The following is a 19297-nucleotide window of genomic DNA, read 5'->3' on the forward strand; positions in this document are numbered from 1 at the left end:
GTTACCTCTATGATAATTGATATATCTGTAGAAAATTGTAATTGGTTCCTGTACAGTGCCTGATGTTAAATAAGGTTGTTTTGTGCCAATTTTCTAAGTAAGGAACAAAAAGGCTTATTTTGTGCCTTTTCGTGACAGGTTTCCTTCAAGTCAGGTTTCCTTCTATGGTTGAACTAGATGGACTTGTGTCTTTTTTCAACCTGACTAACTATGTAACTATGCAAGTCTGGTGGGTATGCCCTCTCAATGATGAGCGGCAGTGGTCCACCTGCTCAGAATCCTATCAGTCACTTGATTACGATGGTCTTGTTTTTTATAGCTTGCTAAATCTGCGCTATCTTATGCCACACAAGGCGGGTAGATATGCGCAGTGTTGGGCTTGGGTTGTTCCTTCTCCAGTATTCACATTGCCAGATGTGGGGGCAGGTAAATGGGGAGACTTAACCACAAATTCCCATATACAATTGGAAGACCTCTTGTCACTTGTGTCATGTGACATTCTTCCATTTTCATGTCCTCCCTTTTCCTGTTAAACTGTACTTAGTTCAAGCAGAACTGCCAAGCTTATTAAGGCACATAGGGGAGGTGAGAGGAGATACAGATGTAGGCCATTGCTATAAGTAGAATGGCTTCCTATAATGCTGATGTCTGTACAGGGAGGTGAGAGGGATGGTGGGTCTTTGGAGTAGAGGTGCCTGGGGGCTGAATGTAAACCTCTCATGATGTGTTTGGCCCAGAGTCTCCCAAATACACAATAGTTTTAGTCACCCAATGTTTCCTGTTTAGCCATTGGAGGAAGCAAGGGGGAGCACATATAGGCAGTCCTGCTATTGATCTTTCTTGGTGCTAAACCAGTGTTTTCTAACCTGTCCAATTACTTTGTCCCCCAAGAGCAGTCATTCAGGATTGTTGGGAGCTGACCTATAGACATTAAATTGTAGCCCAAGCCAGGTGTATTGGGAGACCTATGGCATAGGCCTGCACACAGGGTGTGCCCGATGTGCCTGGGCACACCCAAATCACCCTGTGTGGTGACAATTCCCCCTGCTGCCCGCCCCCCACAGAGCTGCCAGCTTCCCACCTCTCCGGCCAGCCTCTGCAGAGGTTCGTTTAAGGATGTAGAGCATCTAATCTAATCTGGAAGTCTACATCATACTGTATCTTGGCCTTCCAGATTGGTTTCCAGCTAAAAAAAACATCTCTCCAGGGTAATATATAGAACCTTAATGTCTCTGACCACCAAAAACTTCCAAGGCTGACATTTCATTTATGTTTCTGTTAGCCGCAGCGGTCCAATAATGTTTAACTGATAAAGATATGAACAAGAAAGAAAGGGAATTACCATGTTTTGGATTCCGTTGAAGCTTAATTATGTTTCCTTTGCCATCGTTTGCTTTCTGCACCTCTGTAATTGCCTTGTACTTTACACCGGCGATATCAATATCCACAGGACCTTTCTCACTATAAGACTTTTCCAGCTCCAAGTTTGTCATTTTGTCGAAGGGAATAAAGTTGGTGCCTTGGTAATATCCCCACTCCACCACGTTACTGTACAGCTCCGCCTCTCGTTCTCGTGTCTTCTTATCCCGCACACCTTTTATCATGGCTTGAATTTTATTACTGACCTCCAGAACATCCCTGGTGCGGCCCGTCACCTTTATGGTGGAATGTGGTGAGTCAAATATAATATGAACTCCATGTAACCTTTGAAGCTGAGCCAGAACGTAATGGCCCTCATCATCTAATTCCTGTATCCAGGTATCTGTGATAGTATTGTCATGCTGATCCTTTGTTATGAGATATTGGAGCCAGTCTGAGGCCGCTTTCACAGATTCACGGCTCTCTGCACACAGGTGGATGATGGCCGGCTCAATGTTTTCTCTCAGCTCAAAAACTTTGGGTTCTTCTTCTTCTTCTTCTTCCTCTTCTTTACTGTTGTTTTTGTCAGATTGGCTCTTACCAAAAATGGTCGCTATAAGAGAAGGTAAAGAATGTCGGGATAAGACACAAAGCACTTACAGAATTTATATACCATGTAGAAGGACTGTTATACATGAAGGAAGACTTCCTGTCTGATAAAAAATTGTCAATGGTAAAGGAAGTGAGTGAAACTTTGTGTCTCCTAGTTGGAGGTCTGATCACATCAGTTACAGCGCTCATTCCAGAACTTTGTGTCCTATCAGGAGATCTTCATTTACAGAGGTGACATGAGCAGCTCACACCGGGGCACAACCTGCAGCCTTATCCAAAGAACATCCCTGAATGATCGGCACAGTAATTCGGCATGTGAGATGATCCTAAAAACAACGACACTTACCTGAAAACCTAGAGAACCAGGGCTGTTTGGCTGCAGGTGGTGGCTCCTTCTTCTTCATACTGTTATGGAAATCTTTTAACATTTGTGGCTGGAATATTACCAACGTCACGTGTTGGACAGTCACGGCTGATTTCGATTTGACAAAACCCACCACAGCGTCTAGAATTGCGTCAGCCACTGCCGCAGAAGACACACCGCCAGCACCTGAAAAAAGAGAGGACGAGAGAAGGAGAATAGAGTGACCAAGGGGGCACATTGTGTCCTCCTCATCATTGTTCCACAAACAGTTCAATGTAGTTTATCCAATCGGCTATCACATCACTAATCTTTGGCGAGTAGATTATGAAATTTCCATTGTTCTAATTTTGAGGTCATGTTGTTGATTTCAGCTTTAGGCTTGGTGCACACTGGCCTTTAAAAAAACGCTTGTTCCCTTGGCAGAAAATTTGTACACAGTTTAGGCGAGTTTAGCGTTTTTTTTTTATTTTTTGAGAAAGTTCCAATCAAAAACGCACATCAGAAGGGGCTTTTTTCTGCCTCTAAACGCTGAGCCTAAAATATGCCTCTAGTCGTCCTAATGTGCATAGACACATAGGATAACCTTGAGCTGCTTCTACAGCCAAAACACAAAACTCCTGGAGATTTTTAAGCCACTGTGCACGGACCCTTATATTGAAAATATTGTCCTGTATTTACCCCTGAACCAGCCAGGTTGTCTACAATATGATTAGAACACTGACATTGGATATAAGAGTTTCCTCAAGTGTCCTTTCCACTGACAAAGTTGGACATTTGAGGAGTACGGGGGTACGGGGGTCCATCACATTGGTGGCAGCGGTGGCATCGTGCTTCCTTGCTGTGAACACATCCAAACCACCACCGGGATCCAAGATCGGGATAGCAGGCTTCAGTCGCCCCATCACAGATATGGATCTGGCATCAGAGTTAGAGGGGGTCCTGCCGATCGCCCTTTCAGTATACCCCAGGACTGTGTCTGCGGATCAATACCTGGATCTCAGGCAGCAGATTCGGGTGGAGCTCTGGACTGGAGCCCTCCAGGTTGCTGGTACAGTATATAGAGGAATCAGGACCTCCTTCCTCTTGCTGGTGATCCCTCTAGTGATATAAAGATCTATATAGAGGAATCAGGACCTCCTTCCTCCTGCTGGTGATCCCTCTAGTGATATAAAGATCTATATAGAGGAATCAGGACCTCCTTCCTCCTGCTGGTGATCCCTCTAGTGATATAATGATCTATATAGAGGAATCAGGACCTCCTTCCTCCTGCTGGTGACCCCTCTAGTGATATAAAGATCTATATAGAGGAATCAGGACCTCCTTCCTCCTGCTGGTGACCCCTCTAGTGATATAAAGATCTATATAAAGGAATCAGGACCCCCTTCCTCCTGCTGGTGATCCCTCTAGTGATATAAAGATCTATATAGAAGAATAAGGATCTCCTTCATCCTGCTGGTAATCCCTCTAGTGATATAAAGATCTATATAGAGGAATCAGGACCTCCTTCCTCCTGCTGGTGATCCCTCTAGTGATATAAAGATCTATATAGAGGAATCAGGACCTCCTTCCTCCTGCTAGTGACCCCTCTAGTGATATAAAGATCTATATAGAGGAATCAGGATCTCCTTCCTCCTGCCGGTGACCCCTCTAGTGATATAAAGATCTATATAGAGGAATCAGGACCTCCTTCCTCCTGCTGGTAACCCCTCTAGTGATATAAAGATCTATATATAGAGGAATCGGGACCTCCTACCTCCTGCTTGTGATCCCTTCATTGATGCCCCCAATCGATTTGCTTACCCCACTGCCAGCCCACACTGTTCATTCTGCAATCATTTGAACTGATCACCTCCAAATCTATAGTTCTGGCCAACGCCGTATCCTCAATATTGTGCTCTATGTTTGAATTCTTGATTTCTCAGTGTGTTATTCTATTTATGTTATTCTCCACTTAAAGTGGCTTACAATAATGAAGAAAATTATTTCAGTGTATTGTATTAACCAACCTTGCCCTGAAAAATTCCAGGAAAAAGTTGGAGATCAAATGTTTGAATACAATTTGATGGCTATAGGAGATGGCAGACAGTTTGTATTTCAGACACAGATAACTCAGGAGCCCCCAGAGTCTCTCACCTGTCCCCATGGCCGGGAAGGCCGCTGAGGTTGCTTGTTGTCTCTCACACGTGTGCAGGACATCCGTTATTCTCTTCCCTATTAAATGTGGTTTATTTTGGCCGGCAACATGTATTATATTCCTACAATGGAGGTTTCCTCCTGTTGTGACCACGTACCCGTTGTTGGGTCGGCTTGCTGGAAAAAATAGAAATAAATATGTGAACAATGATGTAGGATCTCATCTTTGCATATCTGGGTCAACTGGAGAAAATCACATAAAGAAAGGAACCCCGAAAAATTCACAGTAAAAAACTATTGTATCTCAACTGCTAGCGGTACCTGGAGGATAAGATACCCCATTTTACCCGCTACCTAAAATTGTAAACTGATATCGGTTTTGACATGAACAGGACCAAAAATTAGAAAGGCTTAATTTCACAAATAATGATTCTTCATTACTTTGGGACCACGATCCTTGAGCCCAGGTTCCCACACATATGCGATGTGGGAACCAGCCCGATTCCAGCGCCGGTTCCCGCATCGTATCTCTCCCGCAGGCAGCTCACACTGCCCTCTGCGGACCGCTGCGGCTGTCAATAGAATGTTAATGATACCCCCAGATCGGTTCACAGATCGCAGTGCAAACTGTGGATTCGTACAGGAATCCGATCGCATGGGTAAAAACACCCATGCGATCCGATTCCAGTGCGGGGTAAAAAAAAGTCCCTGCACCTTTTTCTGTGCGAATCCAATGCAAGTTCAGCCGAACAACTGTATGGCTGAACTCGCATTGTTCAGACATCGCATGTGATCGGCACCTGCGGTGCGGGTGCGAATCACATGCGACGTCTGTGATCACACTATTGTAAACCCGGGCTAAGCGTCACAAAGACAAAATATATCAATTTTATTAAACTGTGGCGCTTACCCCAAGAGGAGACACTTGGTATGACGGGTTCTCTGTTCTGCCATGACTCCGAGAACTGCTCTGTCCCCTCTGACACACCTGGCTAGTAAAGTTGGGTGAACGGTTTGGGACGAGCAAAAGTTTGGCCCAAACATTGCCTGTTCGCTCGTTCAACGAACACTCGAATTTGCACTGCACAATGCATTCTAAGCCCTGATTAGGCAAAGCTTTGCCCAATCAGGGCACAGTGAATAGCTGGTCATCAGCTGTCAATGTGCTACCCCGCTGACAGCTGAATAAAAAAAAAAATTAAATAACATTACCGGCAATAAAAGAGTAAAAATAACAGCGTGGCCCCCCTAGTCCATACTGGTGCATGCTGTGACGTCACAAGGGGGCAGGGCCACCAGGTGACATCACCAGGTGGCTCTGCCCCTTACATATATAAGAACTGTCAAATGGTGGAGACTGCAGTAGGCAATAAGCCTTAATTGACGTCAGAGATGTTTTTTTTTTTTGTTTTTCGGGTCTGGCAACGGCGGCAGGCGCTGGATCTAAATTGCAGGACCTTGCTTTTTTATATATTTAAAAAAAGAATTGTCAAAAACCTGTCTACTGTTTTTATTTATTTTTGACACTTTTTTGGTGAATGGGTAGGGGTACAATGTATCCCATACTCATTCACATGGGGATGCAAGATCTGGAGGCCCTCTTGTTAAAGGGGGCTTCCAAATTCCGATAAGCCCCCTGCCCGCAGACATGTCAACATGGGGACAAGGTGCTTTGGCACCCACCCACCCCCACCCCCCATGTTGAGGGTATGTGGCCTGGAATAGTTCAGGAGGGGAGCCGCTCCTTCGTCCCCTCCCCTTTCCTGGTCTGCCAGGCTGCGTGCTCGGAAAAGAGTCTGGTATGGATTCTGGGGAAGAACCACGCCGTTTCTTTCTTTCTTTTTTATAAATAGTGACACGGCGCGCGCGCGCGATCGCCGGCGGCGGCGCGCGCGCGCCGTGTCACTAAGCACCCGGTGCGCGTGCCCGGCGGCCGCGATATCCGCCGGGCACCCGCGATTACCGGTAACACAGCCGGACCGTGGATCTGTGTATGTAAACACACAGATCCACGGTCCTGTCAGAGGAGAGGAGACCGATGGTGTGTTCCCAGTACAGGGGAACACCGATCGGTCTCCTCCCCTAGTGAGCCCCCGCCCCCTACAGTTAGAATCACTCCCCTAGCAACACAGTTAACCCCTCCATCACCACCCAGTGTTAACCCCTTCACTGCCTGTCACATTTATACAGTAATCAATGCATGTTTATAGCACGGATCACTGTATAAATGTGAATGGTCCCAAATATGTGTCAAAAGTGTCCGATGTGTCCGCCGCAATATCGCAGTCACAATAAAAATCGCAGATTGCCGCCATTACTAGTAAAAAAATTAAAAAAAATAAAAATGTTATAAAACTATCCCCTATTTTGTAGACACTATAACTTTTGCGCAAACCAATCTATATACGCTTATTGCGATTTTTTTTTTTACCAAAAATATGTACAAGAATACATATCAGCCTAAACTGAGAAAAAATTTGTTTTAAAGAAAAAAAAAATTGGATATTTATTATCGCAAAAGGTAAAAATTATTGTGTTTTTTTTAAAACTTGTCACTCTTCTTTTGTTTATAGCGCAAAAAATAAAAACCGCAGAGGTGATCAAATACCACTAAAAGAAAGCTCTATTTGTGGGGAAAAAATGATAACAATTTCATTTGGGTCGAGTTTTGTATGACCGCGAAATTGTCATTCAAATTGCGACAGTGCTGAAAGCTGAAAAATGGCTTGGGCAAGAAGGGGGCGAAAATGCACAGTATTGAGGTGGTTAAAGGAATTTAATACATTTTAAGGATAATTTTTAAAAACTTTTTTTGCATTGATACATGTCCCCCAGGGCAGTACCCAGACCCACCCCCCCCCCCCCAATACCCTGTTTATGGCCAATTACTTGCATATAAGCCTTCAAAATGGTGAATTTTGCTTTCTCATGTTCAGGTCCCATAGATTTCAATAGAGTTCACGGGTTAGGGCAGAACTTTTTTCCTGTTCGTGTGTACTGCTGCGAACCGAACAAGGGGGTGTTCGGCCCATGTCTATTGGCTAGATAGTGGGAGGCTGCAGACAACTATATGAGCTTAAAGTGTTACTAAACCCAGGAGCCTGCATTCACTATATCTGATCTCCCTAGGAGCCTGCAGTTATTATATCTGGTCCCCCCGGGACCCTGCAGTCACTATATCTGATCTCCCCAGGAGCCTGCAGTCCCTATATCTGATCTCCCCAGGAGCCTGCAGTTACTATATCTGGTCTCCCCAGGAGCCTGCAGTTACTATATCTGGTCTCCCCAGGAGCCTGCAGTTACTATATCTGGTCTCCCCAGGAGCCTGCAGTTACTATATCTGGTCTCCCCAGGAGCCTGCAGTCACTATATCTGATCTCCCCTGGAGCCTGCAGTCACTATATCTGGTCTCCCCAGGGGCCTGCAGTCACTATATCTGATCTCCACAGGAGCCAACAGTCAACTATACCTGCTCTCCCCAGGGGCCTGCAGTCACAATATCTGCTCTCCCCTGGAGCCTGCAGTCACTGTATCTGCTCTCCCCAGGACCCTGCAGTCACTATATTTGCTCTTCCTTGGAGCCTGCAGTCACTATATCTGGTCTCCCCAGGACCCTGCAGTCACTATATCTGGTCTCCCCAGGACCCTGCAGTCACTGTATCTGCTCTCCCCAGGACCCTGCAGTCACTATATCTGGTCTCCCCAGGAGCCTGCAGTCACTATATCTGATCTCCCCAGGAGCCTGCAGTCACTATATCTGATCTCCCCTGGAGCCTGCATTCACTATATCTGATCTCCAACAGCACACAGAACATAGAAATGCAATTATTTTTAGTAAATATAAACTGCCAAATACCTTTTCTCATCAGCAGTATATTGCAGTCTTGTGACTTCTATAAGTGTCCTGCTGAGCACTGGCTAAAGCTTGTAGGAGTTTTCATTCCCCCCTGACTGTCCTATGAGGCTTCAGGACCCTTGACCCTCTGTCTGGACAGTGCTGATTGGTCCTGTACTGATCACATGCACTCTCACAAAAGAAAAAAACTCTTGCAATACACACCAAACTGAGCATGTGCAGAGTGCCCCCAAGGCTCTGTTCTATCAGCAGATGGATTGGGGACAGTGGAAGAAGGGGAAGATCAGAGAAGACAGGATCAAGCAGCCTTTATAGACAATGCACAGGATTAACCTCCTTTAGGTTCCACAGTGAGTATAACAAGCATGCTGCATATACAGACTGATTTTACTGTTGTGGGTTTGGTAACACTTTGGGGTTGATTTACTAAAAGAAAATAGATTGTGCACTTTGTAAAGTGAGCTTGAACTCTGCAAGTGCAGTTGCTCCAGAGCTCCTTTCATCAGTTTTTCCGAGTTGGAATGCTTAATGGAAAGACTTTTAAAGTAAAGCAACTCTATGCTCTGAGAGGTATATGTCCATTTCCCTATATATGGTGTAATAGTGAGAGTCCCGGTCCCTATGGAAATGGAGCAAAAAAAGACACAGAGTTTGCATGTCAGGTGACTGCAAGGCTACAGAGCAGTTATTTTGATAGGAGATATCTGCTCTGGCAGCTTTCTCCGGATCTTGCTATTTCCGGATGGGGCTCTGTAGTTTGGAGATCCCTCAGATTCTTGGGTGGGGCAGCATCTCCAACCCTGTGTCCGGGTCTTGTGGATAGCCAGCAGGTTGTGTGCCCAGGTGCACACAGCCCATATAATGAGGGACTGGTGAGAGCAGTGGGGGAAAGGAAGGTGGAGTGTGAGCAGCTTGCTACTGCTGATGCTGTGTGAAGATAGACCTGTGTCTAGAAAGTGGTCTGCCCTGTGGGAGACTGCAGCCATTCTTTGCCCAGGGACTGGGAAAGGCTGGCCAGGCTTGAGAGTCGGGAAGACTACAGAAGTCAGTCCTGGGGGCTGGAAAGAATCAACTCTGTTGAGAGCAAGCAGAGGAACTGCTGACAAGAGAGCCAGGTGGCTCGGTATGTTTTCCTTATTTTTAGTGCTAAATGAAGTCAAACCCCTGCGTGGGAATCCTGAATGGACCTTTTGCTTTTGTTTTTTCACTTAATAAACGTGGGCTACCAGGCCCTTAACCATAAATCAGGAATGAGAAGAGTCCTCAGCATTCACCATTGTCAGTAGCCAAAAATCAGGATCAGGAATACACACTGGACATGTTGACCACACAAGGGCATGGAAGAAATGGGCAAAGCTGTTTAAATAGCCAGAAGGGGCTGGCTGTGTGCTGGACTAATGAGGCAGGTAATGTTTCTTCCAACGTATACAAAAAAAACCTTCACACATGAATGCCTCATGTGTATATGAAGTAACTTACCAGAAGGCATGTGACCATTGTGATATTGGGGTGTTTAACTCAAGTGATAGATGCTCTTTTGACATGGACTTACTGCACCAAAAGGGCATCTATCACTTGAGTTAAACACCCCAATATCACAATGGTCACATGCCTTCTGGTAAGGTACTTCATATACACATGATGTGTTCATGTGGTGTGTAAAGGTTTTTTTGGATACGTTGGAAGAAACGTTACCTGCCTCATTAGTCCAGCCTACAGCCAGCCCCTTCTGGCTATTTAAACAGCTTTGCTAATTTCCTCCATGCCCTCGTGTGGTCAACATCTCCAGTGTGTACCTGCTGTGTTCCTGTGTATGATTTAGCTGACGACTCTTCTCATTCCTGATCCTGATTTTTGGCTACTGACAATGGTGACTTCTGGTTGCTGATCCCGGCTCATCTGATTACCCGCTCTGACTTCCAAACCCTGGCTTCTGTTTTTGACTACATTCCTGATTTGTGTTATTTTTGCTATTGCATTAACGGTGTTATTTTTAACTGCACTCTCTGTCTCCGCCTGGTTTACGGCTCCTGACAGCCTGCTTGTGTACTTATCCAGGTGGTTGGTAGGCAGGGGCGGGCTGGGCCGGGGGGCAGGGATGCAATTTCCCCCCAGGCCGCTCTGATTCCCAGTAAAAAGGCCGATGTGCTGCCAGCTGGGAACTGAGCATGTGCAGTTGGCCCAGTGTTACTGCTCGGGTGACTCCAGAGGGAGGCTGGCAGGGCTGGATAACAGCCCAGAAGCTGCAGGAACGTTCGTGCTGTGAGCGGACATTTGTCCTGTCACAGTGCTGTTCCCGGCTTCTGAGCTGACAGTCTGTGTCCTTTCCATTCAGACTGAGCAGTGAGCACAGCCGAATGGAAGATGGTTGGATCCGCTCTGCCTTCCCCAGCCCCCTCTCTCACTGTCCCCGCCCCACACTCCGGGCAGCCTGTGTGCTGCTTCTGTGAATAGAGCGTGTGGGCGGGAACGTTCAAACTGTGATCCGTCGGTGATCTGTATGGGATGCTGATAACTGAGCCTAAGCCTTCTGCCTGCTGACTTTCAAGTGAGTGATCTGTGACCGGCCTCTCTCCCTTCTCTCCCCCCTCTCTCCCTTCTCTCCCCCCTCTCTCCCCTCTCTCCCTTCTCTCTCTCCCCTCTCTCCCTTCTCTCTCCCCCCTCTCTCCCTTCTCTCTCCCTTCTCTCTCCCTTCTCTCTCCCTTCTCTCTCCCTTCTCTCTCCCCCCTCTCTCCCCCCTCTCTCCCCCCTCTCTCCCTTCTCTCTCCCCCCTCTCTCCCTTCTCTCTCCCTTCTCTCTCCCCCCTCTCTCCCCTCTCTCCCTTCTCTCTCCCTTCTCTCTCCCCCCTCTCTCCCCTCTCTCCCTTCTCTCTCCCCCCTCTCTCCCTTCTCTCTCCCCCTCTCTCCCTTCTCTCTCCCCCCTCTCTCCCTTCTCTCTCCCCCCTCTCTCCCCCCTCTCTCCCTTCTCTCTCCCCCCTCTCTCCCTTCTCTCTCCCCCCTCTCTCCCTTCTCTCTCCCCCCCCTCTCTCCCTTCTCTCTCCCCCCTCTCCCTTCTCTCTCCCCCCTCTCTCCCTTCTCTCTCCCCCCTCTCTCCCTTCTCTCTCTCCCTTCTCTCCCTTCTCTCTCCCCCCTCTCTCCCTTCTCTCTCCCCCTCTCTCCCTTCTCTCTCCCCCCTCTCTCCCTTCTCTCTCTCCCCTCTCTCCCTTCTCTCTCTCCCCCCTCTCTCCCTTCTCTCTCCCCCCTCTCTCCCTTCTCTCTCCCCCCTCTCTCCCTTCTCTCTCCCCCCTCTCTCCCTTCTCTCTCTCCCCTCTCTCCCTTCTCTCTCTCCCCCCTCTCTCCCTTCTCTCTCTCCCCTCTCTCTCCCTTCTCTCTCTCCCTTCTCTCTCTCCCCTCTCTCTCCCTTCTCTCTCTCCCTTCTCTCTCCCTCTCTCTCCCTTCTCTCTCCCCCTCTCTCCCTTCTCTCTCCCTTCTCTCTTCCCCCTCTCTCCCTTCTCTCTCTCCCCTCTCTCCCTTCTCTCTCTCCCTTCTCTCTCTCCCCTCTCTCCCTTCTCTCTCTCCCCTCTCTCCCTTCTCTCTCTCCCCTCTCTCCCTTCTCTCTCTCCCTTCTCTCTCTCCCTTCTCTCTCTCCCTTCTCTCTCTCCCTTCTCTCTCTCCCTTCTCTCTCTCCCTTCTCTCTCCCCCTCTCTCTCCCCTCTCTCCCTTCTCTCTCTCCCCTCTCTCTCCCTTCTCTCTCTCCCCTCTCTCTCTCCCTTCTCTCTCCCCCCTCTCTCCCTTCTCTCTCTCCCTTCTCTCTCTCCCTTCTCTCTCTCCCTTCTCTCTCCCCCCTCTCTCCCTTCTCTCTCTCCCTTCTCTCTCTCCCTTCTCTCTCTCCCTTCTCTCTCTCCCTTCTCTCTCTCCCTTCTCTCTCTCCCTTCTCTCTCTCCCTTCTCTCTCTCCCTTCTCTCTCTCCCCTCTCTCTCTCCCCTCTCTCTCTCCCCTCTCTCTCTCCCCTCTCTCTCTCCCCTCTCTCCCTTCTCTCTCTCCCTTCTCTCTCTCCCTTCTCTCTCTCCCTTCTCTCTCTCCCTTCTCTCTCTCCCTTCTCTCTCTCCCTTCTCTCTCTCCCTTCTCTCTCTCCCTTCTCTCTCTCCCCTCTCTCTCTCCCCTCTCTCTCTCCCCTCTCTCCCTTCTCTCTCTCCCCCCTCTCTCCCTTCTCTCTCTCCCCCCTCTCTCCCTTCTCTCTCTCCCCCCTCTCTCCCTTCTCTCTCTCCCCCCTCTCTCCCTTCTCTCTCTCCCCCCTCTCTCCCTTCTCTCTCTCCCCCCTCTCTCCCTTCTCTCTCTCCCCCCTCTCTCCCTTCACTCTCTCCCCCCTCTATCCCTTCTCTCTCTCCCCCCTCTCTCCCTTCACTCTCTCCCCCCTCTATCCCTTCTCTCTCCCCCCTCTCTCTCCCAAATTCCTCTCTCCCAAATTCCTCTCCCCCTCTCTCTCCCAAATTCCTCTCCCCCTCTCTCTCCCAAATTCCTCTCCCCCCCTCTCTCCCAAATTCCTCTCCCCCCTCTCTCCCAAATTCCTCTCCCCCCTCTCTCCCAAATTCCTCTCCCCCCTCTCTCCCAAATTCCTCTCCCCCCTCTCTCTGCAGATAAGGAAGTTTTTTTTCAGCAGCCCATGCAGTACTCCTATGTACTATGATGTGGGCTCACACTGGTCTGCTGCAGTGTTGGTGATCTCACTGTCTTCCTGCATCTCCCATAGACTTCTATTAGTTTGCACATTTTTGCTGCATTTTCTGAAAGTGCACAAAAATGGCTGCATGCTGCATCTTTGGTGCGCTATAAAAAAAACTGCAGCAAAAACGCACAACCTAAAAGAAGCCTATGGGACTGCAGCTAAGGGAAACTGTACATAAGCACTGCGGCCAAACCGCAGCACACCAGTGTGCCCCCAAAGGCTTGTACACACTTGCAGCAGGCACTGCCACTCTGAAAAGTGATCAATGCTCAGGTCACTTTTGCTCATGCTCAGCGGCTCCAACCAGAGCTGTCAGTTCTTTTGTTCAACTCGCTGGATTGAGCAAAAAAAAAAACTAGTGGTGTGTAGAAGGCTTTACTATGTTGATAAAGGAATCAAGCAATTTTCTTGAGTAGTGGTCTCTCTGTGTGTGGACAATTTGGAGCGATGTCTCTCTCTGTCAGTGGTGGCTGGTGCTCAAAATGTTTTTTTTTTGGGGGGGGGGTGCAAACTAAAAAATACTGAAAAAACCCCCATCAATTGCAGCCTCACTCTGGCATTAAATGCAGCCTCACTGTGCCCCATCAAATGCAGCCTCACTGTGCCCCATCAAATGCAGCCTCACTGTGCCCCATCAAATGCAGCTTCACTGTGCCCATCAATTGCAGTCATTGTGCCCATTAATTGCAGCTTCACTGTGCCCATCAATTGCAGTCATTGTGCCCATTAATTGCAGCCTCACTGTGCCCATCAAATGCAGCAACTGTGCCCATCAATTGCAGCCAATGTTACCCCCCTGTCAGCATTTAACCAGCACCCCACCTCGCCCGCTGTGTGACTGGCACTTACCCCATCTTGGTGGTGGGTCAGGCAGCGAGTGACGGTGGGGAGCTGTGAGACAGGCAGCAGCTCCTGTGTTCTCTATGCTTCCTCCATGCTTTTCCTCCTGCTAGACATCCAATTGGAGTGCCTTTCCTTTCAGCCAATCAGGTGACGGGTATCAGACCCGCTCTTCCTGATTGGCAGAGAGGCGGTTCAGTGTTAAAAAAGCAAATATTCATTTGCTTTTCTAACACACCTGGGTGGGCTCAGAGCGCAATGCTCTGCGCTCTGAGTCCACCCTATTTTGAAGCCTATTAGAGCTTCTGGCCAAGTTGCCTGAGGTGAGGTTGGGAGCAGTGAATGAATTAGAACATATGTGTGTCATGGGAGCAGGCAGCAGAGGAGGAGATCACATCCTTAAATCTCAGCCAGGGTTCATGCTGGGACTTGTAGTCCTTTACTTTTGGGGATGTGACACCCCAAAAGTGAAGGACTAAAGGTCCCAGCATGAACCCCTCAGAGCTCAGGATGTGTCACACACCCCTGCCCCTCCCAACTAGTGAAGGACTACAGGTCCCACTGTCCCAGCTTAAACCCCTCAGAGCTGAGGATGTGTCACCCCCCCCACCATTAGTGAAGGACTACAGGGCACAGCAGGAACCCATGGGATCTAAGGGGACACATCCTTAGATCTCAGGGGTTAATGCTGGGACTTGTAGTTCGTCACTAGTTGCGGGGGGGGGGGAGGTCCTCAGCTCTGAGGGATTCATACAGGGACTTGCTTGCAATTTAGTTCCTGAAGGCCATGGTAGTACAAGTCCCCCACAGGCCCTGGAGGGCCACATTGCTCTCCCTGCCCCCCCCACCTTTGTGATCATGAAAAACCTTAGAGACCGTTTTCCCGATCCATCACTTTGCCACCACCGGTTCTATGGGCCACTTGACTGGACTTGCCCCCCAGGCCTAAGGCTGCCAGCCCTCCCCTGTTGGTAGGAGCTTCTCTACTGCTATAGCTACTTATCTCTAAGCCTGACCAGCGGCGGCCCGTCCATTAGGGGTGCCTGGGCGCCGCCCCCTCTCTCAACGCCACCCCCTATATGACTAATGGATAGATTCATGCATACGAAAAAAAGTGAATGCAGCGCTAAATAAAGAAAATAAAACATAAATAGGTGATAAACAGTATCAAAATGTACACATATGATATGTGTATAGAAGAAAAAAATCTGCATAGATTGTGTGCCCAAAGACTGAAAAAGTGAGTCCATATAACCAAAACTATTATGTGTATGCCAATAGTCCACGGATTAACGTGTGTAATCACACATATAAAAGTTCATAGGGAAACATGGAATAGTCATACACCTAAGGTGTGGGAAACACTGATCAAATGTTGATAGTAGGTCCACCACCGTGTTGAAAATGTGGGTGGGCTTACCAGAGACAGTGGACACAGGTGGGTATACACTCACTGTGTCGATAAGGCTGATATAACTGTAGATCTCTGCAGATGGAATGGTAGTAGTAGAGATGCTTGTAGGGATTGTATACGGCAAAGGTGAGTCACTCGAATGTCCCCGGCGTGTAAGGAGAAAACATGAAAGTACATAGCGTAATACTACGTAGATGATTTTGGAGTAAGTGCTAGTACAGATAGTTGCATATATACAGATTCATGGGTAAACCAATCAAGTAAAGGATAGAAGCACCCAGAAGTGTAGATGACAAGATATTTTCAGTGGTAATAGTAGGTCCACCACCAGAGGTAAAAGTGGGGGGCTTACCAGAACTCGTGGACACAGATGGGTGTGCACTCACTGTGTCTATTGGGACTTGTATATCTGTGGATCCCTGGAGACAGGACGAGGGTAGCCACGGTACTTGTAGGCAGTATGTGATAACGATAAATCACATATCCACAGCATAAAAAATAAGGGTATAAGGACACATAGTGTGATACTGTATAAAAAGGCTGTAAAGCGTATTATTAAGGTAAAACACTCACATTTGTGTAGATAAAAACAGCGCTGAATCGAAGTAAAAAATGGCAGTGTAGTGGTGTCAGCAAGCGTTCCCAACGCGTTTCGTCCTAGCGGACATCATCTGGGGTGCTGAACCACTCCACACACTGCCCCTTATATAGGATAGGTGACCCCCATGTTCGAATGTGGCTCCAAATCCCGTTGTAGAAAATACCTCGCCACTTCCGGGTATTGGGAAGATGGCGCCGGTCGCGTGTGTTGCAAGCCTCATTTTGGTGAGGTTAATGGAATGCAAACCTGTGCGTCGTCATGGCGACGCATCACATGTTTCCCCTGTCGGCCCGCATAGCATTGTCCTAATTGAGACTAGGAGGTGCGTAGCCACAAATCGCGACGTGCGTCATGACGCCGCGCATCACACCCTGCTCCAATAGGTAAATGGCTAAACAAGGCTGTGCATTGCGTGTCGTCATGACGAGCGTCATGACGCCGCGCATCAAGCCTCGTTTTGGCTAGCCGGTGCACCGCATGGGGAGAGATGAAAAAAATCTAATAGCGGTGATGCTCAATTGCTCAGCTAAAGAGGGGAGGGGGAAAGATATATACTAAACGTGAATGTTATAATGTAAGACTACAATTGTATGGTAGCTTCATCCAAATGAATGGAAGAATTTTGAGGAGAATAAAAAATAAAAATAAAAATATTCTGATTAACGGAGCCACAGTGTCTCATGGAGATCTGAAAAATATACATAAAAATATACATGTTGGTATTCCAATTTAAATGGAATAACTTTACAGTAATCATAATTATATAGTTAAGTCTGGTGTAAATCTAGCGTTGGTATTAATGAAGAGGGAATTTATAATGATATACAAAAAGACAGGGAAAGAGGTACTGTATCTAAGATTGATTAATAAACGCGTTAATATCCCATTCGGCGTTAAGTCCCAATGGTTTGTGGGACTGTATCTCGTATATCCAATACGTTTCTAGTTGGGATACCCCGCGAGTTGTTGCCCCACCACGCCAAGGGGGGACATAACGATCGATGATAAGAAATTGTGATCCTGAAGGATCTCTATGATGATACTCTCGGTAGTGTCTCGGGACAGTATGTTTAGTGTCACCTCCTAGGATTTTGGCCACATGTTCACCGACTCGTGTGGAAAAAGTCCTGGTGGTACGACCCACATAGTGTTTTCCACACGGACAGGTAATCATGTACACTACATTTTTAGTTGTACAGGTGCAAAATTTCTTAATGGGGTAAATTGTGTTAGTTACATTAGATTTGAACTCTAAAGTTTTATGTCTGCCGCTAATGTTGTAGTGGCACACAGTACATTTTTTTACATGGAAAGTAACCTACTAAATTATGAAAAAAAGTGGGACGTTGGGGGTGGTCAATGACATTAGGGGCAATTTTACCTTGTAACGAAGGTGCCCCTTTGTAAATGACTTTTGGTCTTTCAGGCAAGATGTTCCCCAATATGTGGTCATTTCTTAATATCCCCCAATGACGCTCTATAATCGTCTTAATATCCCTATGTTGAGATGAAAACGACGTCAGCATAGAGTATTTGAAGGTCTCATTGGGATTATGGCTCTTAGGGGACAGTAAAGATCTCCTATCGATTTGGGCAACGTGATGTATCTCAGTATCCAGAGTAGCCATGTTATACCCTTTGTCCAAAAATTTTTGTTTTAAGGATAAGGCCTGTATATGGTATGATTCGGTTGTAGTACAGTTCCTCCTTAGTCTCATGAATTGGCTACGGGGGACTGAGTTTAGCCAGGACCTGTGATGACAACTGTCGGTAGGTATGAAACTATTGCGGTCCGTGGACTTGAAATGGGTCTGGAAAATAAACTGTCTAGAGCTAACTGAAATCAGGGGCACCTTCGTTACAAGGTAAAATTGCCCCTAATGTCAATGACCACCCCCAACGTCCCACTTTTTTTCATAATTTAGTAGGTTACTTTCCATGTAAAAAATGTACTGTGTGCCACTACAACATTAGCGGCAGACATAAAACTTTAGAGTTCAAATCTAATGTAACTAACAAAATTTACCCCATTAAGAAATTTTGCACCTGTACAACTAAAAATGTAGTGTACATGATTACCTGTCCGTGTGGAAAACACTATGTGGGTCGTACCACCAGGACTTTTTCCACACGAGTCGGTGAACATGTGGCCAAAATCCTAGGAGGTGACACTAAACATACTGTCCCGAGACACTACCGAGAGTATCATCATAGAGATCCTTCAGGATCACAATTTCTTATCATCGATCGTTATGTCCCCCCTTGGCGTGGTGGGGCAACAACTCGCAGGGTATCCCAACTAGAAACGTATTGGATATACGAGATACAGTCCCACAAACCATTGGGACTTAACGCCGAATGGGATGTTAACGCGTTTATTAATCAATCTTAAATACAGTACCTCTTTCCCTGTCTTTTTGTATATCATTATAAATTCCCTCTTCATTAATACCAACACTAGATTTACACCAGACTTAACTATATAATTATGATTACTGTAAAGTTATTCCATTTAAATTGGAATACCAACATGTATATTTTTATGTATATTTTTCAGATCTCCATGAGACACTGTGGCTCCGTTAATCGGAATATTTTTATTTTTATTTTTATTTTTTATTCTCCTCAAAATTCTTCCATTCATTTGGATGAAGCTACCATACAATTTTAGTCTTACATTATAACATTCACGTTTAGTATATATCTTTCCCCCTCCCCTCTTTAGCTGAGCAATTGAGCATCACCGCTATTAGATTTTTTCATCTCTCCCCCATGCGGTGCACCGGCTAGCCAAAACGAGGCTTGATGCGCGGCGTCATGACGCTCGTCATGACGACACGCAATGCACAGCCTTGTTTAGCCATTTACCTATTGGAGCAAGGTGTGATGCGCGGCGTCATGACGCACGTCGCGATTTGTGGCTACGCACCTCCTAGTCTCAATTAGGACAATGCTATGCGGGCCGACAGGGGAAACACGTGATGCATCGCCATGACGACGCACAGGTTTGCATTCCATTAACCTCACCAAAATGAGGCTTGCAACACACGCGACCGGCGCCATCTTCCCAATACCCGGAAGTGTATTTTCTACAACGGGATTTGGAGCCACATTCGAACATGGGGGTCACCTATCCTATATAAGGGGCAGTGTGTGGAGTGGTTCAGCACCCCAGATGATGTCCGCTAGGACGAAACGCGTCGGGAACGCTTGCTGACACCACTACACTGCCATTTTTTACTTCGATTCAGCGCTGTTTTTATCTACACAAATGTGAGTGTTTTACCTTAATAATACGCTTTACAGCCTTTTTATACAGTATCACACTATGTGTCCTTATACCCTTCTTTTTTATGCTGTGGATATGTGATTTATCGTTATCACATACTGCCTACAAGTACCTTGGCTACCCTC

The 19297-nt window shown here is 47.1% G+C and overlaps 1 protein-coding gene across 1 annotated transcript in view; it reads right to left on the minus strand.

Moving 5' to 3' along the window:
• The window catches only part of LOC141147295 (protein mono-ADP-ribosyltransferase PARP14-like), a 97753-nt gene that overhangs the window by 15115 nt on the left and 63341 nt on the right, over positions 1–19297 (minus strand). The window contains exons 12-14 of the mRNA XM_073634504.1: positions 4469–4645; positions 2318–2521; positions 1343–1972 (exon numbers count right to left, since the gene is read on the minus strand). Of these exons, the coding sequence (XP_073490605.1) occupies positions 1343–1972; positions 2318–2521; positions 4469–4645 (1011 nt within the window). The remainder of the gene's footprint in view (positions 1–1342; positions 1973–2317; positions 2522–4468; positions 4646–19297) is intronic.

Source organism: Aquarana catesbeiana, linkage group LG06 (assembly GCF_042186555.1).
Source record: "Aquarana catesbeiana isolate 2022-GZ linkage group LG06, ASM4218655v1, whole genome shotgun sequence".
NCBI classification, from domain to species: Eukaryota; Metazoa; Chordata; class Amphibia; order Anura; family Ranidae; genus Aquarana; species Aquarana catesbeiana.